Raw genomic sequence first — 21244 nt, 5'->3', positions numbered from 1 at the left:
TTACACAGCACAGAAACCAAGTCAAAGGTGGCAAAGGCATGAAAAGTCACAGGAGCCAACCTGTGGTCATGACCTTGGGTGGGTGGCCTCCCTTTGCCAAGCCTCAGTTTTTACATCCACATATGAAGAAAATAGTCCCTCTTTTCTGGTGATTGCCTGGAGTCTTGCACATGGGGGGCCTGGCCCTGGCATTTCTTCCCTGGCATGCCCAGGAGTTCCCTGGAACTCCTCAGCCAGCATCCTGAGGTGACCCCTGCCCAGCAACATCCTTGAGAACTGCCTTGATGTCATGTTCAAGGCAGATGGGCCCTGTGACTTGCCCTTTGATTCTGGCCTTGAATAGCTAGACTGTGCCTTGCTGAAGTCCCACAAGGCCCCAGAAGCTGTGCATCATGGTGTACTGTAAGGAGAGGGGTAGGGGGTGCAGGGAGCCCTCTAGCCCGCTCACCTTGCTGTCTTTGGGGCCAGGAGGGCAAGCTGTGGGGTCCTCAAGACTCATAGATGAGGACTTGTCTGAGTTCAGGGAGAAGGCTTCTGTCTCTGCCAGCTGCACCTGCAGTGTGTGGGGGGGGTGGTAATGGCCTCCAGTCACACCTGGGGCTGGGATAGGGAGCCTGGGCCTAGAGCTCTGAGTGACATGGCTCTGAAAGGATATGGGGCAGTGGTCAGAGTGGTCCATAAGTCTGCTGGGCATAGGTGGTATGCCCACCCTGCATAGGGGCCCTGCCTGAATGATACATGACAGTAACACAGAGGCCACTCCTAATGGAAGCTAGGAAGGGGCCCACATTGCTGCCTGGGTTTGAGACCAGAGAGGTACCATGGGCTGAGAATTCCACAGCTGTCTGCCTGCTCCAGACCAAGTGCGCACAGAGCCTGGGCTGGATCTGACCCCTCTGAGCCCTAGATGGGGCTTAGGGTGTCATGGGCAGGTGGTAGGGCATCCTAGACTTCACACTCCTGCCAAGGCTCCTGGGAATGACCTTGCCCCCACATGAGGCTGGGCCTGGAGCTAGGGTAGCTCAGAAGCCCACACTGCAGAGGAGCGGGGAGGGGCTCCTGAGTCCTGGAGACAGACCTCGGGGACCATCTAGGAAACTGCCCCAAGGTGGGTAGGGCTTGGCCCCGAGGCAGAGCCAGGGCAGGGGCCCCAAGGAGGCTCTGAGGGGCTCAGGGCTGTGGTAGAAGAGCAGACTCAGATGACCCCTTCCCATCATGGAAAGGGTCAAATACACCAGAGACCACACACAGGGCTCCTGCCTGCACCAGCAGCACACAGGTTGGGCAACTGCTTCTACTGTATACAGCGTGGTGCTGGGGTTGACAGCTCTCCGTGTCACTCCACAGGGTCCCACCTTGCAGACAGACAAGTGAACCCAAACTTGTAAGAGACCATCTACCACCGCCACCAGAGTAAGTGTGTCTCTGGGGCCCAGAGCCCCCACCACCAGGGTCAGTCCCCTTCCGGGCTGCCTGGTACCTCTTGCTTGTCATGGTGACACTTCTCACAGCTGGCAGGAGAGGCATAGTGGTGGAAAATGGAGCCAGACAGGTTGTCAATGATGGTCAGTTCCCCCTCCAAGGAGTCCTTGATGATTAAAGAGACGCTGTCCAGCCACAGGTTCTCCTAGGCGGACGGGCGGGGTGGGGACAGGTGGGATTATCGGTGGGGTCCCGGGACTGTAGGGTGGGCAGAACACAGCTGCCCTCCCGTTCTCTGTGCCCATGGCCTGGAACCAAGCCCTTCATCACAGGGTCACCCTGTCCTGGAGCTCAGCATGGTGGGGCCCCAAAAGACAGAGGGCACCTCCCAGCTCAGCTGCCCATCCTGCCCCACAGTGCCCACCCTTGGCCCTCTCTGCCCCTGCCCACCTGGGCTGGAGAGTAGCAGCGGCGGCATAGGCGGCCCTCGTTGTCGCCCCCACTGCCCACCCCTCCTGGCCCTCGGCCCAGGGCCCCTGAGGAGTTGGTGGGCGGCCGGGGGCTGGGAGCCAGGCCATGGGCCATTTCCAGCTCAATCTCAGCGTCCATCTCGGCGTCCTCCTGTGCTTCCTTGTTACTGTCGTCCAGGTGTTTCATGAGCACAGCCACCACGACATTGATGAGCACGAACTGGGCAGTAAGCACGAAGCTCACAAAGTACAGCGGGGACACGAACTGCAGGCTGCTCAGGCAGCTGCGCTCGTCATGGGTACAGTCTCTCAGCGTGTCCTACACCACGGGGAGGGCAGGTGAGGTCCAGGCCTCCTTCAAGCCACTGCCTCACCTCTAGAGGGGCAGAGGTGCCAGACGGATGAGGCCAGCCCAGGACCAAACACATGCAGGTGGTAAGGTAGGGATTTAACACCCCCAGAGAGGGGCACTGACTGCACCCACTTCACCCTGCACTGTAGCTGGCCTGGTCTCCTGGCCCTGAAAGTGGCATTGGGGCTTCTCCAGAGGCCTGTCCTGTGGTCTGGTTTTCAGCCCAACTCAATTGAGGAAGCCTCCTCCACCCTCCAGCTGTTCTGCCCAGCTTGGGGGAGCATTCTCCCCAGGCTGGGGTGCTCAGCGAGGAAAGGGCCACAGCTGCCTCCTGTCTCCATCCCAAGGGCTTCAAAGCAGGGGACTGACTCTGTCCTCTGGCCATGGGCCAAGCCAGGAAGCCTCTGCTGATGACCCACAGTGCAGTAAATGCCTTGGGGGCCTAAAGTCCCCACCGCTGGGCAGAGATGCCTCTCCTAGACAGCCCCAGGGCTGCCCTGTCCTGGCCTCAGCTCCACCTCCCATGCCGTGGGGACCCTGGACTTCTGGAGGGGGCCCTAACTCCCCTCCTGTGTGCAATGGGGCATGCAGACGGGACCGGGGCCCTGACCCGCAGGGATTCAAGAGCCTCTGGTTGCTCTCTCTTCAGCCTGCCCACGAGTACCTTCATGATCCCATTCCAGTTGTCGCCTGTGGAGACCTGGAAGAGTGTGAGGAAGGCCATGCCGAAGTTCTCAAAGGTGGCGTGCCGGCTCATGCCCTCGCAGGGGTTTTCATCATTACAGACTGAGAGGAGAGAGGAAGTCAGCCTGTTTCTCTGGCAGCACCCCTCACAGCCTACCCTGAGCTGGCATGTCCCAGCCTCCTCTCAGAATCTCCCTCACACCCTCAGAGGTGCATGCAGACTGTGCCCAGCCCACAGATGGAGAAATCAAGACTTGGGGAGGTGGCACACAAGCTGAGGTCAGACTCAGGAGTGTCTGGTTCTTCCTTCAACCCAAGAATGAGTTCCAGAGAGAGGACGAGGTGTGAGAGGTAAGGGCCAGCTCCTCAGGTAACCCTGCTTTTTGGATCTGACCCTGTGCAAGGCTGAGCTGGGCATGGGCCATGTTGCCCTCTGCCTTGGCCTCTCTGCTTAGGGGGGCAGCACTGACTCAGGTTTGGCACTGGCCCGGAGACCAGATGGCCGGGCTTAGGGTCCCATCATCCTCAGATGGTCCCACATCTCTCCAAGATGGGGTATGGATGGCAGAGGCCTCCCACCCAGGGGCCCTGTAGCAGAAGTATCTCTCTCCCCAGTACAGTGACCCCTGGGGAGGGTGTCCCTGCCTCCTCCAGCCCTGCCCTGGACCAGGCCTCAGGAACCACTCACCCAGCTTCCCAAAAAGCTCCACCCCCAGGGCGGCGTAGATGAAGAAGAGCAGCATGAAGAGGAGGCCTAGATTGCCCACCTGTGGGGAGAGGCAGGCTGGGCCAAGAGCAGAGAGGGCTGGGGGCAGGGACCAGAGCGGGGGAGGCCTGGGGAAGGTGGAGGTAAGGGGGCTCAGGCCAGGGGCCAGAGGTGGGGCCAGGCTCCATGCCTAAGGTAGGGAGCAGCTGTAACATCGGACACTGGGCCAGACTGCATGTCCATGTCTGTCAACTGCCATCCCCCTCGTGACCTCCTAGAGGGCAGAATGGTGCAGAAGCCTTCACTGTGAGCGTCCTGATTCGAGCCCTCCACACTCGGTAGCTCACCTGCTCCTCACAAAGGCCTTGAAACCATCTTTTATACCCCTTCCTCATGAAGAGAGACTGGCTGAGAGGCAAAGTCACTTGCCCAGAATCACACAGCTCGTAAGTGGTGGGACAGGGATCCAAGCCCTGCCCTAGTCTGTTACACCATTGCTACTCTGCACACCTTGTGTGCTCGGTAAGATTCCATGCATGAAGGGAGAAAGTCTCAGTAGCAATGCCACCTCCCCCTTGAAGCCTGCCTGAATTCCTCCAGGCAGACCAAATGCAATCTGACAATGCAAGTGTAAATGATTGTCCTCTGCTGGGAAGTCCTCAAGTGCAGGGACACAGCTGAATGAAGTCAGATTTGCCTCCACAGGCCAGCTCAGGGACTGGCCAGGGAGAAGAATGAGCACAGGAATAACACAGGCCCAGGAGCCTCCTGCAAATGCAGCCACCCCCATCCCACAGCTCCTGCAGGAGATAATGCCCCAGATTCCAAACCTAGTTCAAATCCATCCACCTGGCAGAGACACCTTTACCTGTGCCATGGATGAGGTAAGGCTCAATCGCATTTCTGCCCTAGAAACGAAGTGGGTCCCTGGCCCTCCAAAGGCTGCGCTAATGGACTCAGAATTGGAAGGCATTCGCAGTAATTGCTGAAAAGTAAACCCCGTTAATCACAGGCTCTCTGCTCCAGAGGAGGGCTTCCTTCCGAGCTGCGCTGTGCTGGAGTGGCTGCCTAATTAAATGGCGCTCTGTTCATTAATGAAACAAGCACTTAGTGGGCACCGTGAAGCAAGTGTGCGGCAGCACACCTAGCCAGGTCCCTTCTTTTCCTTCCCCATCAGCATCTAAGAGCCTGCCAGCCGCAGCAGCCTCCTCACCAGCCTCCTTGCCTCCAGCCTCTCCGCCAAAGCAGAGTGACTTCTAAAAGCACTCTGGTTGAGGCCTCTTGTCCAAATACTCCTGTGCCCACAGGACAAAGCTATTCAGCGCTGAAGGCCTCTGTGACCTGGTCCTGAGGCCCCCTCCTGGCCTGATCTTCCAACCCTGCAGACCCTCTGTCTTTATGTTTGTCAATGCCTCCTCCTCATCCACAAAGACCAGTTTATGGCTTCTACTCTGAGAAGCCCTCCCTGATACCTCCTCCCCCTGCATGGGGTGGTGTGGGATGGGAAGGTCTGAAGTTTTATTTTCACAACACTTTACACAGAATTGAGGAAATGAGGACAGCATGGAGGTCAGCTACTAGATTTTGAGAGGCAAGACCTTAGCCACACGGTACCTGGCAGGTGCATCTCATAACGAGCTGATGTCACTGTATTTACCATCGCAGGTCTCCTGCTTGAGGCTGAGGCCTTCTGACTACCTCCATGTGTCCTGGGCCAGCCCAGGGTGCTCATGGGTCAGAAAAGGGGGAGGAGGCACAGCCATGACCACTGCATCCCCACTCCCACTCCTAGCCAACTTTGCTTTGGCACCTCCTGTGAACCAGGTCCTACTAAGTGCTTTATATATGCTTTAGCCCTTTGAAATAAACACTGTCATCATTGTCACTTCATGAGCAAGGAAACCAAATCATGAGAATTTAAGTCACCTGCCCAGGGCCCACACTCTGATCTCAGGCAATATGGCTCCAACCCACTTTCTGTCTGCACATCAGCCCCAGCCCACCAGCCCCTCTGCCGCCATGTCCATGCGTTAGGGAAAACATTTGATTGAGTGTCTCTGCTATCTATGCAGACCTGACAAGAGCCATGTCACTTTTGCTTTGTAACTGGGCCTCTGGGACGTTCACACCAAACTTAAGAACAGAACTCACTGGTATCTTCAGCCCAGGTCCCTGAAAGAATTCACTTTGCTTCCACCTCCCCTGGGCTGTTGGTTTTTATCTTCATCTCTAGTGTACTGTATCTATGCCTTTTATTTCAAGACGCTTAAAATTCCTTAAGGTTAGATGAGTTGATGAATAAGTAAACAACCACAAGGCTCACCTCAGAGTGCAGCCCACTTGAGCACAAGGGAAGCCTCAAGCCATCAGGATGGGGGTGAGGAAGTTGGGGGCACTGGGACTGAAGAATTACCAGGGGGGGACAAAAAATGCCCCCTTGGTGGCACTGACACCAGCTCCCTTCTACTCTCCTAACTGCTCAGGGTCCCCAGCTCAGGTCAGGAGCTCCTGCAATCCCTCCTGGAAGGCTGTTTGGGGACCTCTTTTTCCATACTGATACCTCCTCCTGCCAAATCACCTTCCAGGTAAAGGTCAAAGCTGTCCTTCCCTGCATGGCCTTCCCCGATTTCCCCAGAGAGTGTCCGGCACCACCTTCTCTCCCAGAGTACACTGCAGGCCCCTCCCCCCACATAGGTGTCTATGTCCCCCTCCAGCCTGGGGGCTCCTGAAGGCATTGTGCAAATCCTCAGAGGCTGCATAGGGCTGGGCCCAGAGCAGGCACTGGGTGGCCATGTGGGGAGGCCGGGAAGAGACAGGACTCTGCCCTGGGTCTGGGTAGGTTTGAGGAGAAGGGACGTGGAGTACGTACGCAACCCTCAAGGCCCAGCCCAGTCCTCTGTAGGCAGGGCTCCAGAAGGGAGTGGCTCTTACCTGCGGCAGAGCCTGCACCACTGTGTCCAGCAGGGCTCGCATTCCTGTGGCCATCTTCAGCAGTTTCAGCACTGTGGGCGACAGCCGGCCCCGGCCCTCAGCCCAGGCTGTGGGGAACATGTGTGTGCGGGGGACGTGCAGGCATGTGGACTTGAAAGGTGAGCGGGAGTGTGCAGCATGTGAGCAGGATCAGCCACAGGACAAGAATGTGGCGTGGCCACAAGGTGAATGTGGTCTTGCACAAAATGCACAATACCAGGTGTGAATGTCAATGTAAAAAATCCACAAGAATGAGGACATGTACTTGGGAGTGGAGGGACCGAAAATGTGCAAATGAATGTGTCATTAACCATGATGGATCAAAAATGACATGAGCGTCCATACCTCTCCCAACCCCTCTGCCTAAAGAGGACCCTGGTGTCACCTGCCCAGTTTCTGTGCATCCCGTCCCTCTTTGGAACATGGAGGCAACAGGGAGGGGGTGGGCAGAAAAGTAAGAGGCACCAGGCCAGCACTGAGGCAGGAGGGTTTTGAAAGAACCATAGAAACGACCTCCGGATAAGAGGGGACTTCTGGGAAAAAGTGCTGAGGACTAGATCACAGACATGGTGTTGGAGAAATGCCAGGAAGCCAGTGGAGCAGTATCCCGTTCCCTCTGTCACAACCTGAGACTGCCACACAGACAGCGGCACAATGAGGAAGCAGGGATGTGTGCACGAGCATGGGGGGTGAGGAAGTGAGTGTGCGGGAGGCGTGTTCACGAGGGGTGAAGCTGTGAATGCCTCCTGCCTCTCCCCGCCCCACTCTTGCATGCTCTTACCCTCCCCCCAGGCAATGGGAAGTCCCATCCTGCCCCTGGCTGTCCCCTTCCCCCTGCCCTCACCCCGGGCGATGCGTAGGACTCGCATGATCCGGATAATGGTGGGGTTGATGGGCAGTGCCGCATTGATCTCGATCTCCTCCAGTGTGATGCCCATGACTGACAGCAGCACGATGGCCAGGTCCAGCTGGTTCCACCTGCTCAGCCAGGCAGAGGAGGCCGGAGTGGAATCAGGGGACGAGCACTCTGGTTCAGGCATACCTTAGCTGGAGGGGGCCTCCTGGCTCTCTACCCTTCTGTTGTGGTCCACTGAACTGAGTGGCTACCCTCCCTACTAGTCCTGCCAAATACCACTGAGTCGAGCCCCCTTTGCACTTCCCAAACAGGGGGCTAACTAAGCTAAATAAACATCTCTAGTCTCCTGTAGAGGAAGACACATGGCTCTGAATTCTAAGTCCAAAGTTTGAGCCACCTGCTCCCTCTGGATGGATTTCAGCCAGTTCATCAATCTCTCTGAGCCTCACATGTTCCCTCTGAAAACGAAGGTTAACATGAGGCAGATCCTGCTTGGCCTGTGCGGTATGGAGGACCCACCAGAGGTGAGCTGAGAAGGGCCTGTTGGGATGCCCTGTATCCATCTAGTCACTTCCTGTTCAGAGATCTTGGCAGCAGCAGGGAGCCCCTGGCCATCAATGTCCATATATGTACTGTTTCTCCTTCTCTGGCGCCTCCCACCTTGCTGCTCTAGCCTGGCCCAGTTACTCACCGGTCCTTGAAGAAGCGCCTCAGGCCAAATGCCACCAGCTTCAGCACAGCCTCCAGCACGAAGACAGTGGTAAACATGTAGTTGCAGTACTTGAGGGCTATCTCCAGGGACTACAGGGACAAAGAGAAGCATGATCCAGTCCCCATGATCTGCCCCACAATCTTCCTCCACTTAGAAAGTTTCTGCCTTTCAAGGGGAGAATTTAATCCATTCACATTTAGTACAATACAGGGTTTTTATCTCTTCCATCTTACTTAATGTGTATTATTCATTTGACATTGTTTCCTTTTTCTTATTTCTGCTGACTTGATCCAGTTGCTCCTCTTTGGAGGCAATACAGGACACCCAAATCAGACTGCATACATTTGGATCTGGCTTAGCATTTACTCTTTATTCACTGTGTGATGTTGCACAAGTACCTGACCTCTCTGACACTTAGTTTCTCAATATGAAAATTGTGAAAAACGGTATCACCTACGTCAGAAATTTGCTGTGAAAATTAAATGAGCTAAGAGTTCAAGGCTGGGCACAGAATAAATCCTTGGCAAGTGTGAGCTATGATTACACCACTTCTTCATGTTAAATTGGAGGTTCTGTTCCACTCTGCCCATGGTTTCCTTCCCCCTCTATTGTTTGAAGATACTAATTCCTTACCTGGAGTCTTTCCCTCCAACTCCATTGAGCTGAGGCTTTTAAAATGCACTTTCCTGTCATATCCTCCCCGTCCATGCTGTCCACATTTCTGAGAATTGGTCACGCTCTCCCTGCAGTGACCGCCTGCAGTGGTGCTGCCACATGGAATGCTACCCCCATCCCATCTCTGTACGCTCAGCTGATAGCGGAGCCTACACAGTACGCTTTGAATGCAAATGTAGGTCCCAGGTCTGCCTCTACCACCGCAGCTGACTAAGTTGGGCAGCACATTTAACCTCTCTGAGCCTTGGTTTCCTCATCTATAAAATCTACACAGCCTTAAAGTTACTATGAGCGTAAAGTTCATTCATGTAGCGTGCCTGGCAAAGAGAACTGAACAAGCACAGCATTCTTACTCATGCTCTAGGATGGTCCCAAATGTCACCTCTCCTACCCACTGAGAACGAGTGACCTTTCCTTTCACTCATCTGTCCCACCAGACTGTGAGCTTCCCTGGAGACAAGGCTGTCCTCTGCCTCCTCTCCCTGCAGTGCCCAGTACAGGGCCCAACATGGGGTGGCTGCTTGGATCCTGCTGTCAGCTGATTCCCCGGCCCTACCTTGTCCTTGGGTGGGGTCCTATTGAGACCACCTTGGGCTGGGAGGGGACACCGGAGCTCACCGTGGGCTGGTTATAGTGCTCCAGGGACATGGTGACCACGTTGAGGCAGATAATGAAGGTAATGAAGATGTCCAGGTAGTGGCTGGTGCACATGGAGTGGATGAGCAGCCGGGTGGGACAGTAGGTGGCATAGTAGGGCAGCCTCTGGGCCTCTGCATGGTATGGAGGGAGTGGCACAGGCCTCAGAGGGTTGGGGCTGAGAGGAAGGGGACAGAACACAAAGGAGGGGGAGGCGGAGGGGAGGGGAAGGGAGGTGGATACTGGTCCACACCAGCCCTGGGTCTGAGTTAGGTCTCTACCCAGTGAGGGTGCCATGAGGAAAGCCGTAAGGCATGGGGGACAGTGGCACAGAGAGCAGGACGTTCCCTGTGGCTGGGATTCTGGGTCAGCAGTGGGGGAGGACAAAGGACCCACACCCAGGACCAGGCATCTGGGCTGGGCCTTTGCCTCTGCCTGGACTGAAGGAAGCACCTGGAGGCTCACTGGGGTGAGCAGTGGTGAACTCTAGATGGACACTGATGGGCTCAGGTCACCTGGACAGGCAGATGCTGGGGAAAGGGGCCAGGCTACAGACACAGGGATGGGATCCTTTGTTCCCTTGCAGCCTCAAAGGCCCAGGAGCCCAAGTCAGGCCCAGACCTTGGACTCTGTAGAAGAGCAGCAGCCCGACAGAGGGGCCCAGGGTTGGACCCCCCCACCTCCAGCATCCACTCACTGCGGCGTTTCTTTTCCAGGCGCCGCAGCCGCTTCTCCTCTCGCCGCCGCGCCTCCTCGGCCTCCTGGTGCTGCCGGCACTTGTGGAAGTTCTCCACCACCACGCCCACAAACATGTTGAGCACGAAGAAGCTGACGATGAGCAGGAAGGAGATGAAGTACAGCAGCATCCAGGGGTTGTGGTTGGTCACAGGCTGTGGGGGCCACAGGCAGGGATGGAGAAGGCTGATCAGGCACCGCAGGGCCACAGGCAGACACCGGACCTCACCAAACCTCTGTGCAATGAGGGTGCGACAACCTGCCTTCAAGGAGGCTGTGAAGTTTGAATGAGGCAGCAGGTAGGAAGTGTCCATCTGGGCCTGGCACAGTAGGGTGCTCAGCAAGGAGAAGCTCCTTTCCTCCCCACTGCAGCCACAGCTTCCTGGACACATCTGCCTATCTTCTTCCTCTCACTTACTTACCATTCATGAGCCAATGCAAACATCCACTCATCCACCTACTCACTCACCCATCTACCCACCTAACCATCCATCCATCCATTCATCTCCCTACCCACTCACCCATTCATCCACTCTCCCATCCACCCATTCATCCATCCGCCCATCCGCCCGCCCATCCACCCGTCCACCCGCCCACCCGCCCACCCACCCGTCCACCCGCCCATCCATCCGTTCACCCGTCCATCCGTCCGTCCACCCGTCCACCCGTCCACCCGTCCGTCCATCCGTCCACCCGTCCATCCATCCACCCACCCACTCACCCATTCATCCACTCTCCCATCCACCCATTCATCCATCCACCCATCCGCCCGCCCGCCCGCCCGCCCATCCACCCGTCCACCCGCCCATCCATCCGTTCACCCGTCCATCCATCCGTCCACCCGTCCGTCCACCCGTCCACCCGTCCATCCATCCACCCACCCACTCATCCATCCATCCACTTATTCATCTATCTACCCACCCATCCCTTCCTCCCTCCATCATCCATCCATCTTCTCTTCTACCCACCACTACCAATCCATCCACCTATCCCCCCACTTATCCATTCATCTGCTCATTCATCCATCTAGGAACAAGTCAGAAAACAAGGTAGTGAGAAAGGGTTGAGATTCCTCGTGGAGTCTATGTGTGCCTATGCACTGCTGAACCTCCTGAGTCTTTGAGGCTGGAAGAGAACAAAGGATCCCATCCCTGTAGCCCATCAGTGTCCACCTGGCGTCTCGTAGGTGACAGACAAGGAAGTGGAGCAACACCTCCAAATATTCTCATTTCCCATCAGCCCTTGACTCACCTTTAGCTCCAGAGCAACAAGGTGGGTCCCATGAGGCCAAGAGCCAGAGGTCACTGGGGCAGCCACTCTTGAGTTGCCCTAAAGAGCCTACCTGATCCTTCTCCCAGATACCCCTCAGATTCCCTCAGACCCAGCCAACCCTAGTCAGCCATGTGTCTTGCCTAAAGTCTCTGTCCAGACCCAGAGAGGACCCCTGCTTCCAGAAGGGTCTTTGGAGCCAAGGTTCAGGCCCAGCCCCCTCCCTGATCCTCTCAATCCAGTCCCCCTTCCCAAATCCACCCTCACCCAGCAGCTCACAGGAGGCACCCACAAGCAACCTGACCAGCAGGGGCGCTGCTCTTGCTATAACTCCTTCACTGACTCCCTCTGCCCACAGAATAAAATTTGCCTTGCCATAATGCACGCGGGGGTCTTGGGAACCATCTGGCCCAGCTTGCCGCCTCCCCTAGCCTCCTGTCATTCTTCCTTCGCCCCTCTCACCTCAGGCTGGCACCTGCTGTCCCTCTGCCAGGTGGCTCAGCCCACCCACCTCCTGCACTTGGTTCCTCACATACCAGGTTCTGTGCCCCATCAGGTGGGAGCCAGCTGAGATTCCTCCCCCTGCAGGGAGGGGGATTTGGGGAAGCAAGTGGAGTAAGGATTCATACCACCCAAAGGGCAGCCCTGATGGTGAAGATCCAGGACAGGACATGTTGCGTGGGCTGTGGCTGGTGGTCAAGAGACACCAGAGTCATGGGCTCACAACACTAGTTTCAGACCACTGAGCCCCAAAGACATGCTCCTCCCCACTGACCAGGCCTGACCTGGCCCCAGCCATGCCCACCTGCTGGTCCACAGCCACGGCATCCAGCCCATTGTACATGATGTTCACCCAGCCGTCCTTGGAGGCCAGGACAAAAAGGGACATCAAAGCCTGGAAGATACCAAGAGGGGAGGGTAGGGGAAAGGTTAAGGGGTGTGGGCAGCTCGGGCCACACCTACACCTGCTGAGCTCTCCATCCTCCTGCCTCTGGGAGGCTGAGGGACAAAAAGGCCTTCCTTGTGTGGCAGGGCCATGCCCTGCAGTGGCCCTGGGTCAGAGCCCTGGGTGATTTGGGGTAAGTTCCTTGATGTCTCCGGGTCTGTTTCCTCATCTGTAAACTAGCGATAGTTACTCTCACTGGCCTCAGAGTTTTAAAAGGAGGTGGTCACCAGGAGACAGCCAGCTATGGCTCCTAAACAGATGGCAGGCCAGCATCCTCACGGCTGTTCAGCAGGTCACCAGCTGGTCTGGAGCACCCAGCACTGCCTCACACACAGCAGTTGCTCAGTAAGGGTTTTCTGAACTGAACTCAAGCACTGTCTTTGTAGCTCCAAGTCCATGGGAAGTTAATGGGTTCACAAAGGGTCCTATATCACCAGAGGCTGCCTGAGGTCCCCTGGGCAGAATGGCTCATGCCCTCCTTGGTGCTTCTGCTGCCCAGGACAGGAAGTCAGGCTATGGGATGGGGCCCTTTCCCTGCAGTGGCCCATCCTTCCCACCCATCTAGGACACAGTCCCCTATCTTCCCCTTGCAAGGGGAATGATGCTGAGGGTGCCTGGAAAGGGCTCGGACCCAGGAGCAGGCAGGGCAGGGGACACAGAGGAAGTCCACTTTACCAAGCAAGCACAGGAGGTCTATACATTCCATGACCTGTCATCACTGTCTGCACTGACAGATGAGGACACCAAAGCACAGAGGGGTCTAGAACTTGCCTAAGGGAACACAGCTGAGGAGTCAAGAGGCTACAGGCCATGCTGTGACCCTCCCCTATGGCTCTGGCTGCTTAGCACCCCCTAAGTACTCCAGGGCAGCCAGCCTGGGGTCAAGTATACCAGGAATGGGAAAGGCCAAGTGTGGAATGCATGGGTGATTGGAGTCAGGAGCAAGCTTACAAAAGCCCCCCTCAGGTTTCCCCAGCTTTCTGTGGCATCTTTACCCCACTGTTTCACCAACCCCTGGGTTGTTAAAAACTTGAAAAGCACTGCTCCTGAGAACCACAGGGAGCCACTCCCTAGTGACTGAGTCTTGTCCCTGGCCTCTTTCCCTGGCCACTCGCCACCCCTCAACCCCAAGGCTTCCCTCCCAGGTAGTATGGGAAGCTGGGTCTGTGAGTGAGCATCTACCTTCAGGCCACCCAGTGAGGTGGGGGTCTGGGCCTGGATCCTGCTCCCTCCCTGCAATGAGCTAGGGCAAGGCATGTGCCTATCTGAACACAGCTGGCTACCTGAGTGGATCCTCAAGAAGCAGAAGCAGGGGCTAGGCATTGTGGCTTGTGCCTGTAATCCCAGCCACTCGGGAAGCAGACATGGGGAGGATCGTGGTTTGAGGCCAGCCTGGGTAAAAAGTTAGTGAGATCCCCATTTCAGTCAATAAGCTAGGCATGGTGGTATGCATCTGTAATTCTGGCAATGCGACAAGAGGCACAGGTAGGAGGATCATGGTCATAGGTTAGCCAGGGGCAAAAACTAGAGATCCAAAAAATGACTGAGCCAAAAAGGCTGGGGGTATGGCTCAAGTGGTAGAGTGCCTGCCTAGCAAGTGCAAGGCCCTGAGTTCAAACCCCAGTACTACCAAGAAGCAGGAGCCACTCTGGCGAGCAGAAGAAGCTCTTTGGAGGCAACCAGCCAGGGGAGCACTCCCCAGATGAGTTGAGCCTGGCAGGTCCCCAGGAGAGAGGACCAAAGGCAAAGCAGGAACTGTGTGAGGACCTGCCTGCCAACTAGAGAGACAAGAAAGAGGATGGATGATGGGAAAGTGGCCCCACCCTGGGCCAAGGGGCTCAACACACTGATGGCTCCCACAGGCTGCCTGGTAGGCAATGGCATTCCTATTTTACAGATGGAAAAACTAAGCTCAGCTGGGAGCCGGTGGCTCACAAACTGAGATCAGAAGGATCTCAGTTTGAAGCCAGCCCAGGCAAACAGTTTGCAAGACCCTATCTCGGAAAAAAAAAAGAAAAAAAATCACAAAAAAGGGCTGGTGGAGTTGCTCACGGGGTAGACTAGTACAACCACTCTGGAAAAAAATTTGGAGGCTACTTAAAAAGATGGACATCGATCTACCATTTGATCCAGCAATACCACTCTTGGGGATATACCCAAAAGACTGTTACTCCAGAGGCACCTGCACATCCATGTTTATTGCGGCACTATTCACAATAGCCAAGTTATGGAAACAGCCAAGATGTCCCAGCACTGACGAATGGATTAAGAAAATGTGGTATCTATACACAATGGAATTTTATGCAGCCATGAAGAAGAACGAAATGTTATCATTCGCTGGTAAATGGATGGAATTGGAGAACATCATTCTGAGTGAGGTTAGCCTGGCACAAAAGACCAAAAATCGTATGTTCTCCCTCATATGTGGACATTAGATCAAGGGCAAACACAACAAGGGGATTGGACTATGAGCACATGATAAAAGCGAGAGCACACAAGGGAGGGGTGAGGATAGGTAAGACACCTAAAAAACTAGCTAGCATTTGTTGCCCTTAACGCAGAGAAACTAAAGCAGATACCCTAAAGCAACTGAGGCCAATAGGAAAAGGGGACCAGGAACTAGAGAAAAGGTTAGATCAAAAAGAATTAACCTAGAAGGTAACACCCACACACAGGAAATCAATGTGAGTCAATGCCCTGTATAGCTATCCTTATCTCAACCAGCAAAACCCCTTGTTCCTTCCTATTATTGCTTACACTCTCTCTACAACAAAATTAGAGATAAGGGCAAAATAGTTTCTGCTGGGTATTGAGGGGGGGAGCGGGAGGGGGTGGAGTGGGTGGTAAGGGAGGGGGTGGGGGCAGGGGGGAGAAATGAACCAAGCCTTGTATGCACATATGAATAATAAAAGAAAAATGAAAAAAAAAAAAAAAAAAGAAAAAAAATCACAAAAAAGGGCTGGTGGAGTTGCTCACGGGGTAGACCCTGAGTTCAAACTCCAGCACTACACACACACACACACACACACAAAAAAAACCAACTAAGCTCAGGGAAGCCACACCTACAGCAAGTGACAGAGCTGGGAAGCATACCCAGTGTAGTTGGCTCTAAAATTCCTGTCAGGGTCCCCTGGGTCAGGGGTGGAGACCAGGACCAATGTTCAGGGGAGCACCTGCTAAATGCCAGGTGCTGGCCTCATGCCTCTCATTTTGCAGACTAGGAAAATAAGGCTTGGAAAGGAGAAGACACAAGGTCAGTCTTGGCAATGAGAGACAGGAATCAGGTGTGTGAGCCCAGGGCCATCAGCAGCGAGGAGCTGTTACCACAGGGAGACAAGTCAGACCAGGGTAGGTGGGCAGCGCTCACCTGGCCCAGGTTGTCAAAGTTGTATTTGTGATGGACCCAGCGGTAGTTGGCGGCTACACAATCAGATCGGTTGGTGATGTTGCGGGTGTCCACACCCAGACAGTGGTAGAACTTGCCCTTGAAGAGCTGGGGGAAAGAAAGGAGGGTCAAAATCAATGTTCCCAGGGCATGGGGAACACAATAAGAAAAAGGATCCACTCCTCTGATTACACCGATGCAGACTGTCCTGTGCTACAGTCATCTAGGCTGGGGTCCTTCTCCCTCTCTGAGAAGGACCATGGCTTGCTCCACCAGGGCCTCTGGGCCTCCAGGTCAGCCAGCACAGGTGGAATGGGGTAGGAATGAATGTGCAGTCCCTGCCAACCTGGGGGCCCCTCACCTGTACCCCCAAGATGCCAAAGATGATGAAGAAGGCACAGCAGATGAGCACAATGTTGCCAATAGGCTTGAGGGAAGAGATGAGAGTCTCTACCACCAGCTTCAGTCCAGGGGCCCGGCTGATGACCCTGTGGACAAGGAGGGGCAGGCAGGGCATCACGAGCCACAGCAGGCAGGAGGTAGCCCCACTCACCCCAGAGTCACCCGGGATCCGGTTTCTGCAGAACAGGCAGTGAGCAGCAGTCTCACCCTGACCAATACATGAAAGGACACCTGCCTTCTCCGGGCCCCTTGGAGGGCACACCACACTCTGGCCTAGAGACTGGCACCCAGAGATTGCAGTGAGCCATCCAGGGACACAAAAATGATCAACAGTAAGGGGCTCCTTCATCCCCAGGCCCTCCTGGTTCCACGTCAGGAACAGGGCCGTGCGATTTTTCTGTACACTGCAGCAACATCCATCCGCAAACGTGGGGTGGTGGAGGGGGCAGGGTCTCACCTCAGGGGGCGTAGGGTGCGCAGGAGCCGCAGGACTCGGAGGACCCCCAGTATCTTGGCTCCTCCGGCCGATGCCACAGACACCACGATGTCGATGATGGATACGAAGACAAGGAAGCCGTCCAGCACGTTCCAGCTGCTGCGCAGGTAGGCCTGCTCCCCGAAGTACAGGCCCAGCGAGACCACCTGGGGGCGGGGCCTGGGTCAGGTCGCCGGCGCGGCGGAGAGGGGCGGGGCCGGCAGATTCCGCGCAGGGGAGGGGGCGGAGGAGGGCCCGCGGGACCAGGTCTGGGGGTCCTTCTGGGGACACTGCAGGGTGACAGTCGGGGCGGGACCAGGCAGGTGCGGGGGAGGGAGCGGATAAGAGACACAGTCCCTGTGAAAGCGAGCGGTAGGCGGGAACCCACCACGTCTAGCAAGCCCAATCCAAAGTCACCGCACAGGTACCTCTGTTACACTATGTTTCTCCCTGCATTCGCCTTTCTGGCGACGGGGTTTGACTCCCAGAGAGGAGGGACGCCGCTGACCCCATGTAGGTTCCAGGGGCCCAACCACCAGGGACTGGTGCCCAAGGGGAGCGGGCGTCCCGGGCCTGTGGAATGTTGCTGATGGCCAGGCCAGTGACAAGCTTAGAGAGGGAGGGGCGGGACCTGGCCAGGGGCCCCAGCTGGGGGTGGTAGTGATCCAGGTGCAACCTTCAGTGTCATCTCGCCCACAAAGATGGCAGTGAAGATGTAGTTGGAGACGGTGAGAAAGATGCGTTCCTAAAAGAGCCAGAGATGCCATGGGTCCAAGAGGCTCACACCACTGCCCAGTCACCTGGCCAACCTCTCACTTCAAGGTGGCCTTCCTTCCCCAGAGGCCCCTTCCTTGCCCCACCTCCCTCCACGGTATTGGGCATCTGGCTTTGCTGAGCAATCTCTGGGCCTGTGGCAGGCCCTGGGGTTCTGTCCCTCTGCCTCCTGGCCCCTTTCCTTGCCAAAGGGCTGCAGTCACTCACAGTACTGCCGGCCTCTATCTGGGGCCGCTCCAAGGCAATGGTGATACAGTTGAGGAAGATGAAGGCCAGGACGACATAGTCGAAGAGCTTGTGGGCAATGATGGTCTGACACAGGACCCGGAACCTGGACGAGGGCCCCAAGAGTGTCAGTTTGCCTACTACCATGACCAGGGGAAAGACAGAGGGCCCAGACACATGGGAACCAGAATGGCCAAGGGAAGTGACTCCTTTCTCCTCCTCTGCCCATGCAACAGATGCCAACTTTACATCTGTTCAGGGTGCCCACCTGGAGCCTCCTCCCCTGACCACACACCAATTCAGTGAAGAGCACCCACCTTAGCCCAGCATCTAAGGCTTTCCAAACACTGTCCCAAATTCCTGACTTCTGTTCTCCACAACAAGGACACCACATTGCCTGATGTCCCCCAGGCTTTCCCTAGGGCTGCTCCCTCCACCTGGGCCAGCCTGTCCTCTTTATAACCCCACTCCACTTTCCACTGCACCTATTGAAATGTTATCTGTCTCCAAAGGAGGAAGACTTCTAATGTCCCCTCCAGATGTAAACACCACAGGCTGCTTCAGGATCTGTCCAATCTGGTGCCCAGCACGGGGCTGGCCTCTACTGCAGGAGATGCTGAGGAAAGCCTGAGACCCTCCCCTCTAGACTGCTCCTCCCCCATGGGAGCGCACCACTAATGGCCTTGCCTGGTTTGGCAGAGAGGTCTCCCCTCCCAGACTTGTCGTCCCTATTCTAGTCCTCACCCCAAGGCGGGCCCCGCCCACCTGTTCTCGGGAGAGAAGAGGTAGACGGACCAGTTCTCTCGGACCTCGCACCAGTCAGGCTTGTAGACGTCGATCATCTTGCGGACGCGGAAGCACAGAGTCTGGCAAGGGCAGGCCGAGAAACGGAAAGGTCAAGTTCTGTGCATAGCGGCTCAGACGCGCCCACCCAGCAACCTGGGGCCACTGGATAACCTCTGAACTCTCTCTTTCCCAAGGCAGATGCGGAGGGCTTCTTTCTCAGAGGCGGGCCCAGCTCAGGGTTAGGCAGTTCCGTCCAGCCCCTCCAAACTCACCCACCCTGAGCCCCATCGCCCCGGCCACGCCCCCCGGTACCACGCCCCCGTGGACCGCCCACGTTCTCGCCCCTCCCCTTGCTTTTATAGTCCACCTTCTAATCTGAGCGGCATGCCACTCACGTAATCGATCTCTTCCTCGTCTTCGCCGCGATCCCGGCGGTCGTCCATCTTTGTAAAGACGTCCTTGGCGATGCTGGGCATTCTGCCATTGCAGTCCTCGTGCCCAGGAACCGAGCTTGCCACCCTCCAGGCGGCCCGAGGGTGGGCGCCCACGACTGGCACCAGCTCGGCCAGGTCTACCGAGTCTCTGGTGTCGAGGGACAACGTCCGACGGTGGTGGCGGTGACGGTGTGCCAAGTGCGGTCCATGGTGCGCGTGGTGGGCGAGAGGGCCGTGCGGGGGCGCAGCGCGCGGCGGCCCCTCATCCCTGGCGCCCTCGCAAGCCGGGGCACCGCCGCTGCGCTCCGCCGAGAGCAGGGACTCGTGCTCGGCTGATGGCGGCTTGTGCTTGAGGCTGTTCCAGCTGGAACGGCGGCTGGCCCAGGCCCCGCTGCGGCCCCAAGGCCCGTAGTAGGAACTCTGGGAGCTGGACTAAGGGGAGGCCCGGGCTGGGGTCAACGCCCAGCGCACACCCATGCTGAAGCCTAGCTGGCCCGGGCTGTGGAGTTAGAGGGCCCCACTTGGCCAGTGGGTGAATGAGAGGCTAGACTCCTAGGGTCCTCTCCCTGCCCTCACTCCACCCACATGGACATGTCCCCTGGAGGTTACCCACCCTCCGGATGCCTCACTTCCCTTAAGGAACATTTGGCAAGTTAGGGCCATCTTCCTATTTTACAGTAAGGAAACAGGATCAAAGAATGGCAATTTGGTCATGATCATACAGCTGAGAGGTGGCAGAGGCCACATTCAAGCCTAGTCTTCCTGACCCCCAAGTCTTTACCATACACTTTCCTGCCAAGATGAAAACCCAGCTCTCTCCACCAGAGCCCACTCACACTGTTCCTTCATTCATTCATTCCTTATTGCCAGGTCCTGTTCTGGACCTGCCAGGAATACCACAGACATGGTCCCTGCCTGTTTTGAGCTGGACAGTCTGGTGCCCTAACCTAGGCACCAGAGAGACTAAAGTGGCAGGTACCTCACTCCAGGGTCCCCCAACACACTCCAGCAAGTAGCACCCACCGAAGCCCACCACAGGACTCACCAGGGAACGCTGATCATAGCTCATCCTGCCAAATGACATCATGCTGCTCTTTCGGGAATCCAGGGTCATCAACCCTGGGTCCGGCTGCAGCGAGAGGCGGGGAGCGGGGCCCATAGCACCAGCGGGACCCAAATGCCCACCCAGTGGAAGGCTGGGGTCCAGGTGCCCATTGGGGGTCATGGGGATTGGGCAGAGTTTGGAATCTGAAAGAGTAAGATGGAGACAGAGGGAGGGACAGATGGCAGACAGAACAAGAGCAAAGGAAGCCATGAGTAAAGAAAGAGATATGGACAAAACAGAAATGAAAAGCTCTTCTGGGGAGACGTCCTCCATCAGGAAGTCTTCTGGGTTGCGCCCCATCTCATGTGCCTGCCCTCCACCCTGCCTGCCAGGTTCCTTATGTATTCACAGCGCTCTTGCCGGCTGTGCTCAGGCCAGCCTCAAGCTTTACCCAGCAGGGACACCTTACTCCCATGCCTCCTGCAGGAAACAGGTAGAGACTGTCTGCCTGGATCACTGAGGCAGACACTGGGTTATGGGTTGAGACAGGCTTATCCTAAGTGGCCAAGTAGTGCCAGGCAGAACCAGAACCCAGGCCAAATTCTAAGGCCCCAAGGTAGGCTGGGGGTAGGCTCAAGTGGTAGAAACACTTGCCTAGCAAGTGTGAGGCCCAGAGTTCACACTCTAATATCACAAAAAAAGAAAAGAAAAAAAAAAAAGAAAGCAAACGAGTAAAGATTTAAAAAAAAACAAAAAAAAAGCCAGGTGTGGTGGCTCAAGCATGTAATACCAGCTACTCAGGAGGCAAAGATCAGGAAGATCACCATTCATATCAGCCCAGAAAAAAAGTTAGTGGGACCCTCATCTCAACAAACAAGCTAGGTGTGGTGGTGCACACCTAGCTGTCATCCAGCTACAAGGAAAGTCATGTAGGAGGAATGTGGTCTGAGCAAGCCCAGGCAAAAAAATGCAAGACCCTATCCAAAAAATAACTAAAACAAAAAGGGCTGGAGGCATGGTTCAAGTGGTAAAGCACCTGTGTCTAGCAAGTGTGAGGCCCTGAGTTCAAGTCCCAGTACCACCAAAAAGAAGAAGAAGAAGAAGAAAATCCATTATCTAACAGAGAGGCAACACTGTGAGAAGGGAAGACATGGGCTGCAGCTACCTCTGCTGCTGGAATCCAGTCGTAAAAAACCAACCACAGAGAACAAGTAGCCACTGAGCCCGGGCTTAGGGGGAAGCTGTGTCCTGTGCCCACCTGGGGTCTAGGGGAGGTTCCTAGACG

The 21244-nt window shown here is 56.0% G+C and overlaps 1 protein-coding gene across 1 annotated transcript in view; it reads right to left on the bottom strand.

Moving 5' to 3' along the window:
* Cacna1i (calcium voltage-gated channel subunit alpha1 I) overlaps window positions 1–21244 on the bottom strand; it is a 103074-nt gene that overhangs the window by 6856 nt on the left and 74974 nt on the right. The window contains exons 16-34 of the mRNA XM_074084532.1: window positions 19960–20162; window positions 18876–19346; window positions 18460–18560; window positions 17677–17800; window positions 17372–17440; window positions 16678–16862; window positions 16180–16306; window positions 15801–15926; window positions 12293–12382; window positions 10181–10373; window positions 9466–9617; window positions 8152–8261; window positions 7449–7582; window positions 6566–6636; window positions 3617–3695; window positions 2909–3030; window positions 1873–2211; window positions 1481–1627; window positions 449–553 (exon numbers count right to left, since the gene is read on the bottom strand). Coding sequence (XP_073940633.1) covers window positions 449–553; window positions 1481–1627; window positions 1873–2211; window positions 2909–3030; window positions 3617–3695; window positions 6566–6636; window positions 7449–7582; window positions 8152–8261; window positions 9466–9617; window positions 10181–10373; window positions 12293–12382; window positions 15801–15926; window positions 16180–16306; window positions 16678–16862; window positions 17372–17440; window positions 17677–17800; window positions 18460–18560; window positions 18876–19346; window positions 19960–20162 — 2948 coding nt within the window. The remainder of the gene's footprint in view (window positions 1–448; window positions 554–1480; window positions 1628–1872; window positions 2212–2908; window positions 3031–3616; window positions 3696–6565; window positions 6637–7448; window positions 7583–8151; window positions 8262–9465; window positions 9618–10180; window positions 10374–12292; window positions 12383–15800; window positions 15927–16179; window positions 16307–16677; window positions 16863–17371; window positions 17441–17676; window positions 17801–18459; window positions 18561–18875; window positions 19347–19959; window positions 20163–21244) is intronic.

Source organism: Castor canadensis, chromosome 8, assembly GCF_047511655.1.
Source record: "Castor canadensis chromosome 8, mCasCan1.hap1v2, whole genome shotgun sequence".
Lineage (NCBI taxonomy): Eukaryota > Metazoa > Chordata > Mammalia > Rodentia > Castoridae > Castor > Castor canadensis.
Note: the sequence above shows the minus strand (reverse complement) of the source record. Positions and strands in the feature narration are given on the sequence as shown.